Source organism: Alexandromys fortis, unplaced genomic scaffold (assembly GCF_014885135.2).
Source record: "Alexandromys fortis isolate MF-2015 unplaced genomic scaffold, M_Fortis_MF-2015_v1.1 scaffold_22, whole genome shotgun sequence".
NCBI classification, from domain to species: Eukaryota; Metazoa; Chordata; class Mammalia; order Rodentia; family Cricetidae; genus Alexandromys; species Alexandromys fortis.
This window is the reverse complement of record NW_026067900.1, coordinates 13,645,388-13,665,990: the sequence shown is the minus strand read 5'-3', so window position 1 is coordinate 13,665,990 and position 20,603 is coordinate 13,645,388. Positions and strand designations below refer to the sequence as shown.

Sequence of the window (20,603 nt, the reverse complement as noted above, 5' to 3'; positions counted from 1 at the left end):
AGAAGACATAAGATTAAAGCTATGCATTCGGCTGAAGTTGTAAAACCTGATTGCATGGGAAATCCAACACAGTCAAGTTAGTTGCATTGTTCTCTCTTTTTTGTTTGTTTGTTTCTTTTGTTTTTTGTTGTTGTTGTTGTTTTTGTTTTTGTTTGTTAGTTTTGTTTCTGTATTTTTGAGACAGAGTTTCTCTGTGGCTTTGGAGCCTGTCCTGAAACTAGCTCTTGTAGACCAGGCTGGCCTCAAACTCACAGAGATCTGCCTGTCTCTGCCTCCCGAGTGCTGGGATTAAAGGCGCACCACCACCAGGCATTGTTCTCTTAAAGTCAGGCTAAACTATACAAGCCGGGCACACTGGAGAAGAAGCAGGGTAAGTACATAGCCTTAAGTGACCTCAAACATATTATTTAACTTGGCCGAAAGCCTGGGGGAAAAAAATCTATTTCTTTGGGGTCAAAAGATATTTTCAGAAAAATGTTATCACCACACTGAATTACTCCATTTATGTAAAAAGGATTTATGTAAACTGAAAAAAATTGCATAAATAGAAAACAAATTAGTAGTTGCTGAGTGTTGAGGAGGGGATGGAAGGGAAGTTGGAACTAAAACAGAGTGGCTTGGTGGTGATTTCCGTCGTATTAACGTGTTAGTTGACCCTGTATGCTGATTTGGAAAGATTGTCATTAGACGCGAGGGGACGGGAACAGGAGATCTCGCGTGTTGCTATCTCCTTTACTGTAATACAATTCAGTGTCGCAGTCATCCTTCAATAGACAACTCGGTGGTTTTGAGCATATTCGTGTTGTACAGTTGCACCTCTGGTTAAGTGCAGAACTATTTCATCACTGCGCAAGGACCCCCTGTCAGATAAGGCAGCCGCCTCTTTGCGTGGGGTCTGGCTTTCTGCCTGCATTAGAGATGCGCCGACTCGAAGCCCCTGTGAGTTTATGTCCTTCTCAGAGCAGGCACGCTAAGCCCTGAGCCTGTGGGCGACCTTCACTTTTCTTCCCCACGGGACAGAGCTGTTCCTCAAAGCGATTCTTCCTCCGCAATTTTTTTCCAAAGTGTTTGGCTAGTGGGCTGCTCTGCCCGCTGGTGCCACTGCCTGGCACAGCAGCAATTAGTACCTGTGCCTGTGTGGTTTCGACAGGCACCCCGCTGGCAGCCTCTTCAGCCTCAGGAGAGCTTTGCTAGGAGGGGAAAAGGCAGGCTTTGGAGTCTGGCTTCCAGGGAGTCAAAAGACAGGTCAAAACAAATAATTACTCTTCTTTCTTCGGTGGGTCCATTCTGCTTGCAAAGTCCTGGTGCTGAGGGTCAGGGCTGCTGTTTCCCAGGCTACCGCCGAGCCTCGTAACACAGGGAAACAGGAAAAGCAAAAACTGTCACACAGTCCACGTGAGCGCCGAGATCCAGCCTGGTTTTCTTACTTAAGCATCCCCATGATTACCAACTAACCATTTCTAGTCAATTTCTAGAGTTTTGAGAAAATTCGTTCTGACAGCCCACCAGCCTTATGTCGCTGCCCTGAAGGAGCAGAACGATGGAGGCTCTTGTGAGAGCATCAGTGAGAGCCTGTGCTAATTTCTAGAATCGTAAGAAAGGATGTCTGTGTTTGAAAATGGGTTCAACTGCCATGACCACTGGCAGACTGCAGCATTCAGTGGGGTCACACTGTCCCCAAGCTAGCAGTCCCTTGATCATGACACTGTTTTTGCTACATGCTTCTCCTTTGCATGAGTGAAATACAACTGATTCCCTCGCCTGGTTCTGTTTCCAGAGCACCCATCTTCAACAGACATCACGTATCTTCTGATGTGTTGGAGGATTACAGATTCAGGCTTCCTCCACTACGTGGTGCACGCGGGGAGACTGGCAGCTCTTTTGTTCACTGATTTGTCTGAGCACCTGGACTAGCAAATGGGAGGCTATTGGTGTCTGTTCAGTCGCTTAACAAATTGATAAAAAACAATTGTATAATATGAGAAGGATTATAGCTAACGAGTGGTTTTCATATAAAAGAGGGTGTTGGCTATGCCAACTGAAGATGTAACCGGTATTAGAAAGCCTCTCCTATGCCTGTTTCAGTAGGAACTGGGCAGCTGCTTGAGGCTTATGCCCCATAGGACAAGTAAGATCCTCAGCCTTCTCCCTTCCCCTTTGTCTTCTTTCAGCTATCAGCATGGTTGCTGACCCCACCCCTACCAGTCCCAACTTCTGCTCTTGACTTCTCTCACTTTGGGCTTCAGCTGCCCTGTGTTCAGCCGCCCTTCAGCTTTCGGTTGGGCTATTTTAACTGTGGCCTTGACTTTGAGCAGGTCTCCTGCCTGGAATGTTTCCTCTCTGCCTAGGAGCTGGGATTTATGCTGATGCCCCTTCCGCACAAACACATTACACCTTTGTAGGACCCACACACACTCTCTAACGCAGTTATTTTGAGTCTTTTATTTTTCACATTCCATGATGAAATGAGTGGCCTTGGCTTTTAGCACTTGAGTTCCTATTGTGGCATCTGAAACTTAGTAATAGCATAGTCTGTGTCACTGCCGTGTCTCATTTTTACATAAGAATCTGATAAAAACATAACTATCTAAATTAGAAGTCATGGCAAGGCTTGAATAATTCTTTTCCAGAGAACCAACTATTGCTTCAGTAGCTTCAATCTTGAGAAAGAAAAAGAAAAAAAAAAGCAAGCAAAAATAGAAGAATTTTTATTTTTCTTTTATTTTTGAGATTAGGAAAATTTTTTAAAGCAAATTTAAATAGAGTTCCTAAATTTGGCAAAAAATAAAAATAAAAGATTGTAGTCAAATTCGAATATCCCATAAACACAAGAATAAATGTTTTAATATTCAGTTGTTTTAGTTGGTGCTTTATATACTACCAAGCAGCCCTACAGATCAACAGCCACTTGCTATGCCAATGAAATTGCCCAGGAGAGTTTGCTGTGGCTCTGAGGAGCTTGTCTGAAGATGCCGCAGATGGAGGAGGGTGGAAATTCCCTGACTGATAACTTATAGCATGGCCTGTTTTCAGCTGGTTAAAGTCTATACAGTGGGAAAGGTGGGGGTGATGAAAGACTGGCCCCGGAGCAGACATGAGACATCCATCCTTGTGCCGCCTGCCTGGGTTCCTAATGCTTATTATCATTGGTAGGAGCGCAGAGTGCACACCCAGGAGCACAGACTCAAATGCATGACACCAAGAAGTCAGAGCAAAGCCCATTCAGCACTGCTACACTTTCTGGTTACTTCCCGTGCCTGACAAGATGTCTTAGCACAAGCGCTCACAAAAGTCCGCAGCGTGCTGATGGAATTTAGCAATAGAAGTGTACTTTTGCAGTTCTAATGTTAGGGAAGTCCAAAACCAAGCTACTGGGCCCTGGGGACGGCACTTTTTCTGGGCTGCACATGAAAGCCTTCTATAGTCTCACTTTGCAAAATCAGATCATCCCTCTCATATCTGTCCAGATGAGGGTCCAGGGCCATCCTATCTAACAAGGGCCCAGTCTCACAGCCTCCCTCCCTCCCTATGGCCTCCTCGCCAGACATTATCACATTGTGAGATAGGGGTTCTCAACATGAATTTGGGTGGGGTACACAAGCATTCAGCTCATAATCAAAGAATATTTGAATGAAATCTCAGTTTATACGCACAGAGATCATAGACGTCACCAGATATCTCTGGCAGTTGAGTGAATTTTGGTTGGACATACCTTGGCACTCTGGAATAGGGACAAGGGATGAGAGGCCCGCTCCTGGATGTAAGCATAACTCACCAACAGCCAAGTTTTATTTGAAGAAAGTAATAAAGCTGATAAGATTTTTTTTTCAGAGATGTTTATGTTTCAGTTTTGGCGATTGCACTGTGGTAAATGAACTGACTGGAAGTCCGAAGATTCGATCTGCATCCAGACAGACCATTCATCATACTTAGCACGCAGGTTTCAGGAGAACTTTCCCACAGATTTGCCAAAGCGCCCCTGGAAGTAATCATAGAAAATTGCCAGCTTTGTCTGCCTGCTCCCTTAAATGTAATCAGTGGCTCTGGATTTGGGTTTATTGGGCTACTTTAATAACCCATCAATCTCACTCTCTGAAAGGTTCATACAACTACTTTCTCAGTTCATAAATACTTACAGTTTTTAATTTGGCACCAAAAATGGAATGGACTTCAGTAGTCCTATGTGAAAGCAATGAAATGGTTTGAAATATTACTAAATACTTACCAAGTTGAATGTTCAATATAAAGCCCAAAGAATACATCAACCACACATTTACATCCTCAGTATCATTTTGTAAATTATTCAATCTCAATATCCAGTTCTGAAAGAGTGCCATTGAAATTTAGATGATGAAGCTACCAAAATATGATGATTGAATCCCCCAAAAAGTTCAGTTTTGCAAAATTCGAGCTTGCAATATTGGAAAGTGAATAATATATCTGAACCAACATTCTGCAGCAGGTTGTCTAAGAGTTACAGGTGAGGGTGTGGTTTTAAGTCTAGGCCAGTGCCTGCTGGGGTTTGGAATCCAACCCTGGTCTAGTGATGACTACCCATTCTTTTATCTATTCTGCAGGTATGCTAAGTCTACCTGGATGGTTATTCCATAAAGTCTAAATGATACACCCTTTTCATCTCAAATATGTAAAATTTGGGGTCTGGATAAAAAGAGCTCAGTGACCCACCTTTTGCCTTCCTAGGTTTGGAAGCAGCATTGTTTGCCCTTTCTATACCAATCTCTCCTTTTTAAAAATGGTTGAAACTGCTGATGAAAATTAAAGCTGATTACTTTTTTTCATTTTCTCTCCGGGTGGAAATAATTGGACATAATGAAAACGCTGTCAGGCGTGTCCTCCAAAGACAGCCCCTGGTCTCCGCCTGAAACACCCTCAACTTTCCTATTGGAAAATCTACCTTCTTTTACCACGCCTAGCATCATCTCTCCAGCCGATCAAAGCTCCACTACTTTGAGGACCACTGGCCAAGCAACACTCGTCCCTGGGCTCACTCTTCCCATGAGTGATTCTACCATCAGCCAGTTGCCACTAGAAATGTCGCATCGGCCTGCATCTTCCAACGAGCTGATTGCAAGCAGCCAAGATGCAATCAGAGACCTAGAGGAAATGGATGTATCTGACATCCCTACCTTGTCAGAAGTATCAGGACTGAGTGGACATAATTCTGCCCTGGATCATTTTCTTGAGATAACCACACCCACCCCATTACAGTATATCACCACCAGCTCTGAGACCATTGCTACCCAGGGCCAAGAGTTAGTGGTATTCTTCAGTCTTCGAGTGGCTAACATGCCTTTCTCCTACGACCTGTTCAACAAGAGTTCTCTGGAGTATCAGGCCCTGGAACAACGATTCACAGACCTGGTGAGTGAGTATGGCTTGCCTTTCTCCACTGGCTGCGTCTCCTCTTTCTTTTTTGCCGTTGCTTTGTGATTATAGCATGATTGCTGCTCATCTTGTGCAGGGCAGGTTAGGAAGAGACGAGCATGTGAGGCAGCTGTGCTGTTGCAGAAGGCGTTCAGCTAGAATTTTAGGTGATTTCCGTCCAACCAGGGAAATGAGTTCTATGCTGGGCAATCAGAGAAGACACTGCCACCCAGCTTCATGGGAATCAGTTTATCCTTCAATTCTCCTCATTATGGTTCTCCCTAAATAATTTCACCCGAATTCTATACAGAAACACTGCAGTACAGAGCTTGGAACCTAAAGGCAGTATAAATTAACTTTCCCTAAGCTGCCCAGAGAAAGCACAGAGCCATGATGCCCAGTAGAGATGAGGAAGAGCCTTCAGTTACAAAAAGCCCCCTTTCCCAGCCCCCTCTCTTTACTGCAAATGGCTATACAACTTGTCGTTTCTGATCCTTGACATATAAAGTGAGAAGATTTTCACGATGGATACACTTGGATAACAGACACACGCAAACTTGCGTTTTAATTTATTTCTACACGTGTAATAAGAAACATATGTACAGGCATAAATATTGAATTCTGTGATGGCTTTAGCAGTCATGTCTGATTAAATAAATTGTAAAATGCATATCACACACGTGACTTCTGACAATCTCAGAAAAATATATATGCTTTTTCTACGTTAAATTTTCAAATAACTTGAAATTTTTTTCAAGTTTGACTCTCTACTCTACAAAGACACACACATGTACATGCATGCACGTGCATACGCATACACACACACACACACACACAGACTCCATGAGAAGAGTATTGGGACTGAGTTGGGGAACAAAGTGCCAGTGAGCCTTATCTCACACCCCAGTGTCCTCATTAGAGTTTATGATAGGCTACCACAACAAAGGTATTAAGAGCACTTAAATCAGATGCAGGCTTAGTTCTTCTTGATAGGTGGGCAAGGATGTTCTAGCATCACCTTGCAAACCACATTTCTTCCACATGTGGCCCTAAGAATGTTTCCTCCTTTGCAGAGTTACTGATGAGTAGCTGCTCCCTCCTGGCTGTCACCTGCAAGAAGAGAGCGATCCAGGGAGAGCAGTTTGTCCACAGATGACAAAGCAGCAGCATCCCCCACACATTGTGTAGTGATGAGCTAGTCACATAACCAGGTCTGGCAACGTGGACGCTAGAAAAGTATCAACTGTAACTATTCATCTTCTTTTCCATCACACTCTGCAAATTAATTTGGGAGACAAGGCAGATAACTGTCTGTGTACAAGATGAAAACAGAAGACTCCTACCCCAGGCCAACATAGAGCTGACTCAAGAATGGGTTTGGTAGAGTAGTAAGACAAATCAGGACAGAGCACAGTGAACAAACTCCCAACAGTAATACAGAATTTCATTTTTTTTTTCAAGATAACGGTGTCTTCCACTTTGCTTCTGTAGGCAAATGCTGCTCGTTTGTTTCCCGGATGCCCAGAGCTGAAGTAATTACACAGAAACTATATTATTTACAATACTGTTTGGCCAGTAACTTATGCATATTACTAGCACTCTTTTATCTTAAATTTACCCATTTCTATTCATCTGTGTATCACCACATGGTTGTGACCTACCTACCGGCAAGGTTCCATCCAGTGTTCAGCATCTGTCTCCTGCAGCAGCTACATGGCTTCTCTCTGCCTCTGTGTTCTTTCTTCCTCTATCTGCTTGGAATTCCTGCCTGCTCTATTCAGCTAAGCCACTGTCTGGAACAGCTTTATTCATTGGCCAAGGGTGTTCACAGCACACAGAGGGGATCCCACATCAGGCTTCTCTGTTGTCATGATAAACAGCGTTACCAAAATCAGCTTGGGAAGTAAATGGTTTACCTGACCTTACAGGTTACAGTTTATCATCCAGGGACTCCAGGCAAGAACTTAAGACAGAAGCTAGAAGCAGAAACCCCAGAGGGCTTATAAGACTGCTCCTCATGGCTTATTCAGCCTTCTTGTGTAACCCAGAACCACCCGCCAAGGGGTGGCAGAGCCCACCATGAGCCAGGCCCTCCCACATCAATTGTTAGTCAAGAAAACACGACACAGACAGACTGTGGGCCAATCTGATGAAGGCTATTCCTAACTGAGGTCCCTTCCACCCAGACAACTCTAATTTGTGCCCAGTTCACTTAGCAAGCCAGCACACCTTGCGAGACAAGGCCAGGGTCAGCATTCTAGTGATATAGACAGGGTGAGAAAGAGCAAGCGGTCTGAGGCAAGCCCGGAAGCTTGCGGCTTGAACCTTGGTGCTGTCCGTATTTATAGGGCTGTCCTTCACAAACCTCCCTAGAGTCAGGAAATGAGATTCAAACGTTTCTGGACAATAACCTTCAAGATGGCCATGGCGCACAAGAGACAAGTGTGAACACAAGGGAAACACAATGTCCCACGAATACTTTTGAGATTATTAAATCATGTTTGGAAAGAAATCCCTGGGGAGCCACCCTTGCTCTCTCACAAGGCAGATGAGCCCACAGTTCCACAGGTACTGCATTGCATTGCTAGGTGAAGGCCACCCAACTGGTTGGAACCAGCTTCAGTAGCCGCATCCAGACGTCCTGATTGTCACTTCCCTTCTGCATGCTATGAAGTTTCACTAAAGACACATCAGGTTTGGGTATTTTGATTTCAGTGGGTAATTTCAGATTTCAGATTTCACAGTTTCATTTACACAGACATAGGTTGGTTGGCTCCTGGACTCAATTTGGAATAGTAATTTAAAAAAATGAGTAAGCTGACATTCCTTGGCTGATAGCATTGACTTGAGTTTAAAAAAATAATCTGTTTTTACAAGGCATAAAGAAATCCCTATCCATCTACCTCAGTGCAGGCAGAAGGGTGGAAATGGGGACATATTTACTACAAACAGATCACTGAGGGTTGGGGTGTTCTGGTCTCACACCCAGCAACAAAACCAGCAATGACGAAGGGAATTGTGTGCCTCAGGTAATGGAGAGAGAGCATAAACAGAACCGGCAGTGACTGAGTTAGGAATAAACAAGTTTGGTTTGGTTTTGGTTCTTTTGCAGCTGGTTCCGTATCTGCGATCCAACCTTACAGGGTTTAAGCACCTGGAAATCCTCAGCTTCAGGAACGGGAGTGTGATTGTCAACAGCAGAGTGCGCTTTGCAAAAGTGGTCCCCTACAACCTCACCCAGGCGGTGCGTGGGGTCTTGGAGGATCTCCGAGCCACTGCAGCGCAGCAACTCGATCTGGAAATTGACAGCAACTCTCTCAACGTGGAACTAGGTAGGTGAGGTCAACAATGAAAGCCCGGGGAACTTTTGGGTTCACTCCATTTTGCTTTTAAGCATGCTGATCAACTGGTCAAATCACAAAAACGAAATGAAGTTACAAGTAACAAGACAAGTGTTTAGAACTCTGTGATTAAGGAAAGAGGGTCTTTAACCTGCAGGCTCAAGTGTTACTACATAGAAAAGCAAAGCGTATGGGCACCCCCAACCACACGGTCTGATAGCTTTCGTTTCCTCACAATACTAAACTTCTGCTATACTGAGACTTTTTAAAATGTAGCCCCAAACCAAGTTAGTTTTCATTCTGCCGGAGGACAAAGCACTTTCTAAAAAACTGCAGCAACCTAGGCCTCCTGCTTCAGAAACCTGTGGCCTCAGTGAACTATCAGAACAGTCTTTTTCATAAGAAACTTCGGGATAAAACTTAGATCAAATCCTGAGGAGAGGGAGAAAATTAGATCAAAATTCAAACTTGGAGAGTTTAACCAAACAAGAAAGTCATGACTCTCTCCCACTTGCACACGCTAGTGCTATGCCCATGTGTGTAAAACAGTAGCCAGAAACTCTATAACAGAAAGCGAATGCTTGCTCCAACAACAAAGAGTGTATGCCACTGTCATGGGCCGGGCCTGAATTGGGGTCTGTCTTCACAATGTACTTCTAAATTGTTCTCTAACTGCAGGAAGGTTTTTAATCCCCCAGAGCGCAGGACAGGAGGGCTCTGTCCCACTGCCAAAGCAACCTTCCAGTCAGATTCAAAACAAAGTTTCCTAATTGGCTATGAATTAGTGAAGTGGATCTTTAACGCTCTCTCTGGCTCTCTGTGGACTAACTATGAAGACAGAGGGAAAAGGCCTTGGGCAAAACTGCAAGCCAAAAAAGCTCAGTAGGAAACATTTATCTTTGACAGAGCAGGCTTTGGAGCAATCCTACGAAAATTGCTTCAGTGCCTTGGTAAACAGCATCATTAAAAAGACAGCCCAGCCTTGGGCGCTGAGCAGGGGAGTAGTTACCTCCAAACAGGAGCTGCCTAAGGAAGCCTTCTAGATCCCCTGAGCAATCAAAGACCACCTAAATGTCAGGGAAAGACAGAATGCCTCTATCCACAGAAGGTAACCAGAGCTGAGGCTGTTCTTTACAGTTGGATGGTAAAAGTAACAGGAAAACTAGGGAGCACAGGGGAGGTGAGAGCCTCGGCCCCTGCCTTCCTCCACCCCTCAGTCAGTAGGCAGTTAGGAGCCCACTCAGTACAAAAAAAATGTCCGTGGAAGGGCCAGGTCAAGACTGGGGAATGCCTGGATGTTATGCCTCTGAGAACAGTTTCAACATTAGGGATCACTTGATAAATGCCTTAGAAAGGCACTGGAGGCGAGTACTGTCATGCTATGACTGGGCTGGGGCCATTGCTGATGCTTGAAAGAAGCACAACATAGCCCATCGACTCGGGAACCCAACCCTGAATGTGAATCCTGTGTGTTAATAGCAGCACCCAATTTCCACAGTAAAATGTTATTAAAATTCTTTCCCTGAGAGAGACAATGTCAACCCCTTCACCTAAGGTCACAGTGACAAACTGAGATACACATCCACCAACACTAACTCTGGAGAACCATTGGATTTATTAGGCTTACTTACAGAGAAATGGGTAGAGGGCATGACTCGGAGCATGCGTATCATTGAAGCAGCCACACTGCAAGGTCTGTGCCCCAGTATTAATGATGGCCCTCTTGCGGCTACGGAGATAGAGCCCTCTCCCAAGTCCTCTGCAACCTAACTTTGTTGGTCTCTATCTGAGGTTACATTAAATTAGGGAAGAATTGCATGCAACTTATTGGTAGGAATGGCTGAATAATGAGGAGACAGTGCTCCCATGTCCCTTCACATCCCTCCTTCTGCGAGGGACCATCAACAGTCAACAAGCCCAGCTGTGTCATCTTTTTCAAACAGGCACAACCAAATTCATGAAGATGATGGCAGTTTGGTTTGGAGGACACGAGGGAACATTCTAAGAGGCATAAGAATTAATAAAAAGGGTATTTTTAGTCTCCAGCATAGTGTTTGACACATTATAGTTGCCTAATAAATAAATGTTAATAGTTACTATTACAACATTGGCATAATTGACTTGACTATTAATTTATGACCTGCACAGGGCACCATAAAGAGTGATTAAGAGCTAGCAGGGCAAGGTATTAGTGGAGCAACTAGGGCTGAAGCTATTTTTGTTGTTACCCTGTAAACCAGTATGGGGTATAGCCTTTCCTCTAGGCAGCTGGTAGAAGTGAGAGGCTACTGACATCAGCTATAATTCCTGCTAGAGTCAAATTTATGTTGAGATACCTAAGATAGAATTGCCTCAAGCTTCCCAGTGTTCTTGGGTGCATACCCACCTTGAGAGATTCAATAAGGGAAGAACAGAGGGGGCCAATTGAATGGTCTGTCTGCTCGCCACAACCCTAGGAGCAGCTCAGGAACTTCCAAAGAAGCAGATGTAGTGTGTCTAGCGATGAACATAAATGAAACTGCTGAATGAATGAATGAATGAGTGAATGACCACTCGGTATCCACAGGGAGATATTTTGCAGAAGTTACTGGACTGTTTTATTACTCTGAGCTTTGGGGTAAAATAGTTCTCCATATTCTGTTCTTTACTAAATACCTAGAGATAGAAAATCTGCTTTTAATGCAGAAAAAAATAATGAAATAACAAATAAAGGACAAAAATTAATTAATGTTAGAAGTCTGGCAGGAAATGGCTATGGAGAGCCTGTTAAAACATTAGCAATGCTCCAGACAGAAGAGCTGAGAGCAGGAAGATCAGGACATTAGAGATGGCTTCATAAAAGTTTTAAAAATGAGAATGGTTCCTTCTACATAAATCAAAAATTATATACACTCCTCAACTAACAAGAGAGTCTAGTTTCCCTGTGCTGTGTACAGGCTAAAGCCACGGCTCCAAACTACACTTAAAAGTTTTCCTTCTCATCAAGGATAATGCAGATGGATAAAGACAGGAGCAGTCTTGGGGGACCAGCCCTGCCTGAGCCAGTGGACTGCCTTGCTCATAGCTGTGGATCCTCAACAATCTCGTCACAGGCAAAGAGCAGATTCACGGAGGGAACCAGCAAGCCTGCATTTGAGTGGCTCACCAGACCTTGAACACCATCTCTGAACTAGTGAGCATCCATGTCCTGTCCAAGTTTGACAGTCCCTGCCCAAAGGAACTGTAGAGAAAGGACATCTTTAAACTATGTTGGCATCAAAAATAGGCCTTTTGAGTTCAAACATACCTTTTAATGGCCATTGTCTTATGTAGCAGACTTCAAGCAAGGGTCTATGGGCTTGGCTTGGTGCCAGACAAAGAGTACTATGATTCCTTTTAAATCTCTGCTCATTGAGACCCGGCCACCTGAGCAGGAGGAAAGGTAGGTTAGACCTCTGAAGCCTCTACATTGATAAACTGGCCAATGAGTGGGCTGATAGCCGTGCCTGAGCAGCTAGAAACAGCGAGGGCCAGGGCTGGGGAGGCCCACACTGCAATGACACAGGAGGACAGACTGTCACTGGAGGTGGTGGATGTTAGGAAAGAGCCTTTTAAAAGCAAGTGGCAACTAGGTCCACACTTCGACAGACACACAAAGACCACCCTCATTCACATGTGACCCTCCCCTCCTTCCCATTTGCGGCTTAGTTTCAATATAGAACACAGAAATAGTTCTCAAAAAAAACCCAAAACTCAACATTAATTTTTTAATTTCATGAATTTGTATGTCCTATAAAAACATAAAACATGAAGACTAAAACATTGTTCTTTTTTTTAAAAAAAAAGTCCAATTCTATTGTAAGTAAAGCATCTTATCAGTAGCCTCCTGTACAGTTTTAGTTTGGGGAAATAAACAAATAGTTTTATTATAATTTGTTGTGCTGCAGACAGAAGCCAGAGGCAATGTTATATTCCCCCTCCCGTTTCTATTAAGAAATAAATGTCTACATTTTTGAAAGAGTAGAGAAAGCGTGCAGTGGAATTCGTCAATCACTTTCTTTCTCATCTAGCAGTATGACAGCTCTTTGCCCCTAGTTTTACAGAATGACTGGCTAAGCCAGGTTTGCGCCTTTCAGTGATGTATTTGAGCAGAAGCTGTCCTGGTGACTGACAGGCGAGCAAATCATAGTATCCTCCTCTCACACCCAGCTGCGGCTATCTCACAGACAATGCTCCTGAATGAAGACAAGTGTAAATGGGGCTTAGATTCCCACTCACCTGGCTGGACTGCTCGTATGGTCTGTTCAGGTAGACAAGGCCAGCTGACATGCAAGAGTGTCGGTCCAGGAGCTTGAAGGGAGAAAGGCCTGCAAGCACTGACAAGCAAAGGCCCTAATGATTCCAGGTCCCTTTTGGCAAATAAAGGAGACCCCTCTGCTTCTATTCTTGATCATCTGAGCATTCACTGGGAAGTGGAAAAGGCATCCTGTGAGTCTAAGCTGTTCCCAGGCAAGGCAGCCAGACACTGTAACAACACTGAGTTTCTGAATTTCTATCCCCTTTCCCCTCCCTCCACTATCTTGTTGAGAAAAGTCATATATAAGCCAGTTCTATATACAGCCAGGCTTTCCCACCCTGCTAAGGTTTCTCCTGGCTTCCAAAACCACCTGACCTACCCTGCCTCTCCCACCTGCACCAAGAGTCTCCCTCAAAACATAAAAGCCATAATTGCCATACAAAGAGAAAGGGAGCATGCGCTAAAGTTTCATTTAACTTCGGAGAGAGTCATTAGGCTGGCAAGGCTTGTGGGGAGAGGCTATTGAAACAGATTTTCTACAGCCAGGGAACAAAAGAGAATGTGAAAATAAGACTGTAACTATAAACCAGAAAGTGAACCGCTGTCGCTTTATGGTCCTCGATGTGTTAACTTCTAACTTTACAGAGCTGTAAAATGTCTGGGCCATAATCAATAGTAAATAGTGAGTCAAATAAAGTAACTGTCTTCCACACACTAGCAAAGTTTGTCTCCAGGAGCCAGAGAATAAACATTTTCAGCTTTGCAAGCCAAAAGGAAAAACTGAAAGTATTATGTAAGTACTTACGTAACTATTTAGAATCTAACCATTTAGAAATGTTTAAAGAACTAAACATCCCTGCCTTGCAGGCTGTACAAAGGCAGACAGCTAACAGGGTGGGGCCTGGCAGCTCTGCCCGGCTTCTAACACAGTCCTGAAGGTCGGGTTGCCACTTCTTCTCTCCATTCCCAAACATTGAGTAACTTTTCCAAACCCATCAGCAGTTATGCAACCTCTTACTCCCTCCGGCCCTTTTCTTGCCTATTACGGAAAAGTAAGTAAATGCTACTGTAACCATGACAGGGGTTCCTGTCCGTCCACACACTCAGAAACAACTGCAAGTTGTCTGCCAGGAGCTAGACGCTCTTATGGAGACCAAGATCTAAAGGGGAATTAACTCCATCTCTTCCATCAAAGAGCCAACTACCTACCAAGAGACACAGAAACAAATACAAAAAGGTTTACTAGAAACTGGTAGGAACCGTAATCTGGATGTTAACAGTGCAGAAGGACAAAGAAAAATGAAGGACAGAGACAGAGAGAACCCTGACTCTACAGAGGTTAAGGAAACAGAGTGTAATCAATAGTCACAATACAGAAAAGAGCTGGGTTCTACGATGTGAGCAATCCACACAAAGGAGGGACGGAGGGACTATTTCAGACGGACGGGAGGAAAGTGCAGACATGTCTGGTAGACTTGCGGTACTACTGCTACTCCAGTATCGTGGCAGCTGTGGTACAGAGGAGAGAGAAAGGGGGACTCTGGCTAGAAGGAACAGAAAGTGAAGAAACCAGGTAACATCAGAGCCCTGTCAGATCGGCCTGAATCCATGTTGGTATTGTATCTTTTTTTTCTTGCCCAGACTCTCCCTGTATATAAAGTCTTTTAAAGTTAAACTTTAATACATTTTGGAACACTCAAAATGTCTGTGAAGTACCAAACAGTCCTCTGAGTATGCTAAAGGCAGCCTCTCTGTTCGCAAAATGCTACATTTTTGAAAAGTATTTAACAAAAATACATAGCTACAAAGAGCAGTGCCTACGGTAAGTTTTTTTAAACTTAAATACAAAAAGAAATACAAAACTAATAAGATCCCTTGGGATTAAGGAAGCAAAGTTTAAAAAAAAAATGGTGAGTGAGTGTTTTCCAGTGCTAAGGAAATGGGAATTAGGTGAACCTACCGCTCCCTAGGGAAAGCCAAAGCCGTCCTCTAGGGGTCAGGAAAGAGGCTCAGCCTGGCAGTGCACACGTGGGAAGCAGTGCCAGCAAACAGGTAAAGCTGAACCAGGGCAAGGAGTGCCCTGAGAGGAAAAGAAAACTAGCAATGAGCAGTGAGAAACTGCGATGGGGCAATCAGATCGCAAGCAAAGAAAGAGCAGGAGGTACAGCCCCTGCCTCAAATGCAGCACCACACGAAGGAGAACGGGAGGGAGGCCCGAAGGAAGCGAGGGGATGCTGTTGGTGGCATGTAAGGAGACAGGTCAGTGGTCATTCAAACACTTGAGCCAAAAGCAGGCTAATGGTTTAGCCGTGTCAGAGGTCCGACTTTGGTAAGGTTGGGGGGAAAGGGGAGCATCAACATCATCCACGGGGTTCGTCTACTCTTTCCCTCTGAAGTGAGTGACCTCCCCACCTTCCCAGAGTGGGTTTGAGACCAACCTAAATGGAGTGAGACAACAGCAGCCTGAAGATTCCCACATGCTACTCGCCGGCCTGGTACTCCATATTCAAATCAGTCCATGCTCTCTGAAAAAGAGGCACTCCGTTAGACTAAATTCATAACTAACACTACTGTGACTGTGTGTGGCCTTGCTATTCCCGTCTGAAAACTTCCCAAATAAATGGGTCTGTGATTCATAAAAGTATCTGTGATTTATAAACTGAAAAACAGAATAAATCACAGATTGCTCTGTATTCTGCCAGCATCTCCAGCAAAGAGAGTCGCCTTTTATTTCGGCAGCTATGAAAATTCCTCAGAAGCATGTAGGGCTTTTATACCAATTGATTGTGCCAGTTGAAGATCTCAGGAAGGCAGAAATCACATACAACTCCCCCCCCCTCCCCCGCTTGAATTTCTAAGAAGGCTCCTCACATCCAGGCAGACCTCGAGGCTGGCAAATGGCAAATGTCGGAATTAATTACAGGCTGCCATCCAAGATGCTTTCAGCTAAACTGTGGATCAACAAACTCCCGCTCCCAGTAAAATGCACTGCTTGCCAGATTCCTGCTCAGTAGTCACCACTGAGAAGGAGGTAGGTGTCACTCAACACAACAAAGACAATAAAACCCATACTAATCGCAAGTACTAATTGGCACTATTTTTTTAATCTTAATACACAGGGTAGGCATAATCCCTCTACTCCTTTATTATTGTTGGAGAAATTGTGTGGGGGAAAAATAATAAGAGCCTGTCACAAAATGACCCAATTGCGTAGTGGCTGGAATTTAAAGACAGTCCGTGTGCACCCTTTGTCTGTAGCCTACTCTCCAGAATGGACTCATGGGAAGTCGTCTACTGACCACGCTGCAGCCTAATCCTCCGTGAACTCTAGTAAAGCCCACACTTCTCCGAATGCAATTCCCTATAGCATTGTGCCAGAAGTTTAGGATGAAAACAAAATTTGTTTACTTTCAGGAACCCAATTCACAACCTAGTGAGCCCTACTATGAAAGGACTTGCCTCCTGTGCGCTTGACCCTGTTTCCTGGGATCACGCATAGGGTCCCTTGCCTCCTGAGATAATTTTCCACTGAACTCTTTCCTGTTGGACCTTCCGCACTGTCTGCTCTGCCAGATATATCGGAGCCCACTTCAGTTTCAATCTGTGCCGCCCATTCCACACACCAACCGTCTCGTGAACATCAAGACATTCCTTTTCCCATCCCCCAAGGTCAGTCAGGCCTAAAAATAGGCTCTCCCACCCTCTGCTAATTCTTGGTCTCTCACTGCAACCCAGAGAGGCTGAACAGGATTCTGCCCTCCGAAGGCACAGACTACCCTATAGTGTCCTCAAGTTGGACCTGTAACAAGAGGTAGGAACACCACCACCGCATCTCAGACCTTAGCTGGAGAGATTTATCTGCTGTACTAGCCACTGAGCCCCGAGCTTTGACAAGGGGACAGAATACAGAGAATCCGTTAGGATTTCCTTTAGACTTGATGAATATTAACACTAATTAATAAGGGCTTTTAGAATTACATGTAAAAATTCATGGATCTGGAGTTGAATATCACCCGGCCTGGGTTTATTGGTTTTATTCTGATTTGAAAGACAATTATTATCTTCGTTCATCCCAAAAGTATTGAGGGCCGCGGTGGTGCCGACTGCAGTTTGGAGGTGGCTCCAAGCTCTGGGTCTCAACTTGCTCTCTCAAACCCAGGCTGGGGAGGTCACGCTGCAAGGGATCCAGAAAAAGGAACAGACGGCCCAGGGAGTGTGTGCTGCATCCCCGAGTCAGGTGTCCACGGAAATCCCGGAGCAGCGATAGCCCCATAAGCATCTCTGGAGCCGGTATGACACCCCACGCGCTCCTGGAGTCTCCGCGTCTCTCCACCGCTCCCCAACGCGCAGAGCTGGTTTTAAAAAGAGAAAAATCACTTTGGTCGCGTCCATTTCATTACTTCTTTACTTCTTTTGCTTTTGAGCGCCATCTAGTGAGCACTGTATTTTATGGCTTTGAAGGGAGAAAAATGAACCAAGCCAATGCAAGAGAAACCTGGTTTCTTCCCTTCCTTCCTTCCTTCCTTCCTTCCTTCCTTCCTTCCTTCCTTCCTTCCTTTTTCTTGCTTTTTTTCTTCTTCTCTTTGTCTCTTCCTTCTTTTCTTTCTTTCTATATGTTTTTCTTGTTATTGTTTTTAATTTTTTAAATCAAAATACAATTTACATCATTTCCCCATACCTCTCCTCCCCCCATCTCTCCATCTCTATCCATGTACCCACTTGTTCCCTTTTAAAATAACGGCCTTGGGTGCAGAATGGTGTCATAGATGTGTCCGTTAAGGCTGACACACGACAATTGGTTGTTCTCTTTTGACTGCTTGTGGACTTTTGTAATGATCTCCATCGGCTGCAAAAAGGAGTGTTTCTTTGATGAGGGGTGAGAGCCAAAATAAGTGTATCTTTTTTTTCTTTTGGTGTTTCAAAATGGGTTTCTCTGTGTAATAGCACTGGCTGTCTTTGAACTCACTCTGTAGACCAGACTACCTCTGCCTCCTAAATGCTGGCATTAAAGGCATGCGCCACCACCGCCCAGCAAATAAGTGTATCTCCATACACATATCTGTGTACATAAAGATAAGTATTTTGAATGCATTTAGGAGTTATATTGATGTAGAAAAGTGGTAGTAATAGGATCGCCTCTAAGACCCACAGCCTCCTCTAGCCATGTGTAGTTCACTAGGTGTCAAGTACAAGCACAGTTTCCCTTCTGTAAGCAGACTTTGAGTCCAATCAGAGAGCTATTGGTCATCACCAAGATATGTACGCCATTGTCTTTCACCCTTTCGGGTATCCTGCCGTGCTGGTTGTTGTGGTTCATAGGTGCCCAGATGGTTCTTTCCCAGAGGAGCTTAGACAGAACCTTCGAGGGCTATGAGAGTCCTCAGGGAGGAGGTTTGCAGAGCAGATCCAGCTTAGATCCTCCAAATTCCATGTCCAAAGACTGTGGTGTCTTCAGCAATAGAGACTACCTTCAACTTCTGGGAGGCGACCAAGAGCAACAGCAATAGCCCATGCTGTTTGAGGAGTCTCTTGAACTCGCTTGGCCAACAACTAGAAAAAGGATTCCTCATGCTTGGTATGTGTGGTTTTGTTAGATAGTCTAAGGCTCTTTGGGGAAGTAAGCCCGAGAAGAAGGACTTTTTTTTAAACTCTATATGTATACATACAGACTTACATGAAGGAAGTCCTTACTGTTATTTCTCTTCCTCCCTTTTTTCTATATTGACCTCTCTCTCCCATCCCCCACTAAGCTCCCCCTCCTGTTTTGTCTATTTCCCCAGAGATGAGAGTAATGGACTACTAAGGCTGACTTTTTTCCAGCTGAAATCTCACCCTGAATCTGGCCCAAAAGACGAAGCCTTGCTTTCTACCCAGCATGCGTGTGTCATGACAACAAGGCAGTGCTTTTGTAAATTCTGGGAAGAGAAAGATGGTCAGTACTAAATAAGGCAGACAGGATGTCCTGGAGGTGGCAGGACGCAATGGAAGCCCTCTGGAGGCCTGAGTGGTGAAAGATCCTCGGGGGCCAGGGGAAGCAGGAAAACTCTATTTTAAGATCTGAAGAATATGGATGAACTCACTTGAGGCCAGTAAGAAACTTGAAAAAAGAGAGTCTTGGACCATTAAGGACCTGTGATCTTCATGAAGACACAAATATCCCGTGCTTTTTAAAATTTAAAAGTATTTTAGCTGTATTTATCTTATATGTATGAATGTTTGGCTTACATTATATGAATGTGTACCAGATGGCATACCTAGTGCCCAAGGAAGTCAGAAGAAGGCATGGGACTCCTTGAAACTGGAGTAATGGATACTTGTGAGCCACAAGGTACTGGGAACTGAACCCAGGATCTCTGGAAGAGTGGCAAGTGCTCTTACCAGCTGACCAATAGCTGCCCTCCAGCCCTATCATCCTTAATCTTCTAAACATGAACTGTAAAATGCTTCAAAGTGTTCCAGGCAATAGAGAACACTCAGGTGGCTTTGCCTGCATAATGAAGAGGCAGGAGGCATCTTCCTCACCAAGCAGGTTGGGGGAGCTTTTCAGGATCTTTGAAGTGCATACAAAGTACATTATGTAAGCAAATCCAGGGAACTGATACAGAAAATATGCTTAAACCAACAAGCTCAGAAGATAGGAATATTTCCAGGTCCTGCACAGCAGTACACCCATTCAAACTGTGTTCATTGCTGCCATGCGAAACAGATGAAAAGAAAATGGAGCTTTCATGCTTCCTACGAGAAATGGTCTACCTCATGACAGAGTGTGGCAGCCTGGCAAGCTGCCGTTTAGTTGGGGAGTCTTTTTTCAACAGAAGTATTCACAAAAGCCCGAATCAGCCAGTGAGAGGAGGTGCTGATGCAGAGGGGGCTCCTCTCCACACTCACGCATTCTCAACTCCATGGGGCCTTGAAGCATGTGCCACAGAAGCCCTGTATTTGAGCCACTTAAACAATATAGAAAACCAAACGTTATAGAGATGGATCTTGCTGTTGGCACATGCTTGCTGACTGAAGTATGAAAGTGGTATCAGAGCCAGGCATAATGGGTCACACCTATAAGCCTGGCACTCAGGAGGTTCAGGCAGGGGGATTGCCAGTTCTATAAAACCCTGAACTACACAGGGAAAGGGGGAATAGGGGGAATTGAGAGAGGAGAATATCAGATAGATAGATAGATAGATAGATAGATAGATAGATAGATAGATAGGGAGGGAGAGAGAGAGAGAGAGAGAGAGAGAGAGAGAGAGAGAGAGAGAGAGAGTTGTTGCAAGTATTAATAAAGATGTCAAAAGTGCTTGGAACAGTGCCAATTCTGTTATGTGTCTTGACAATGTATGCTTCTGCTCCTGAGGTAGCTAGAGGTTCCAGGTCATGATCTCTGTGTTCTTAAACAATGGCATGAGTGTTCTCTGCCTATGGTGAGAATCCACATGGGATGTTAAACACTAGGTCAAACCCTCAAGGTGCCTAGATGGACCTGAACATTCACTGCACACGCATAGCTACCGACACTCTCACCTGGACTGCCTCCGTTGAGAGGTTAGCATATGTGCACGGAAGAACCATCCACACTGGGTAAAGATAGACTATTAACACAT

The 20,603-nt window shown here is 44.5% G+C and overlaps 1 protein-coding gene across 1 annotated transcript in view; it reads left to right on the top strand.

The window, feature by feature from the left end:
* Positions 1-20,603, top strand: part of Impg1 (interphotoreceptor matrix proteoglycan 1) — a 129,859-nt gene that overhangs the window by 88,259 nt on the left and 20,997 nt on the right. The window contains exons 12-13 of the mRNA XM_050124539.1: positions 4,847-5,382; positions 8,498-8,717. Of these exons, the coding sequence (XP_049980496.1) occupies positions 4,847-5,382; positions 8,498-8,717 (756 nt within the window). The remainder of the gene's footprint in view (positions 1-4,846; positions 5,383-8,497; positions 8,718-20,603) is intronic.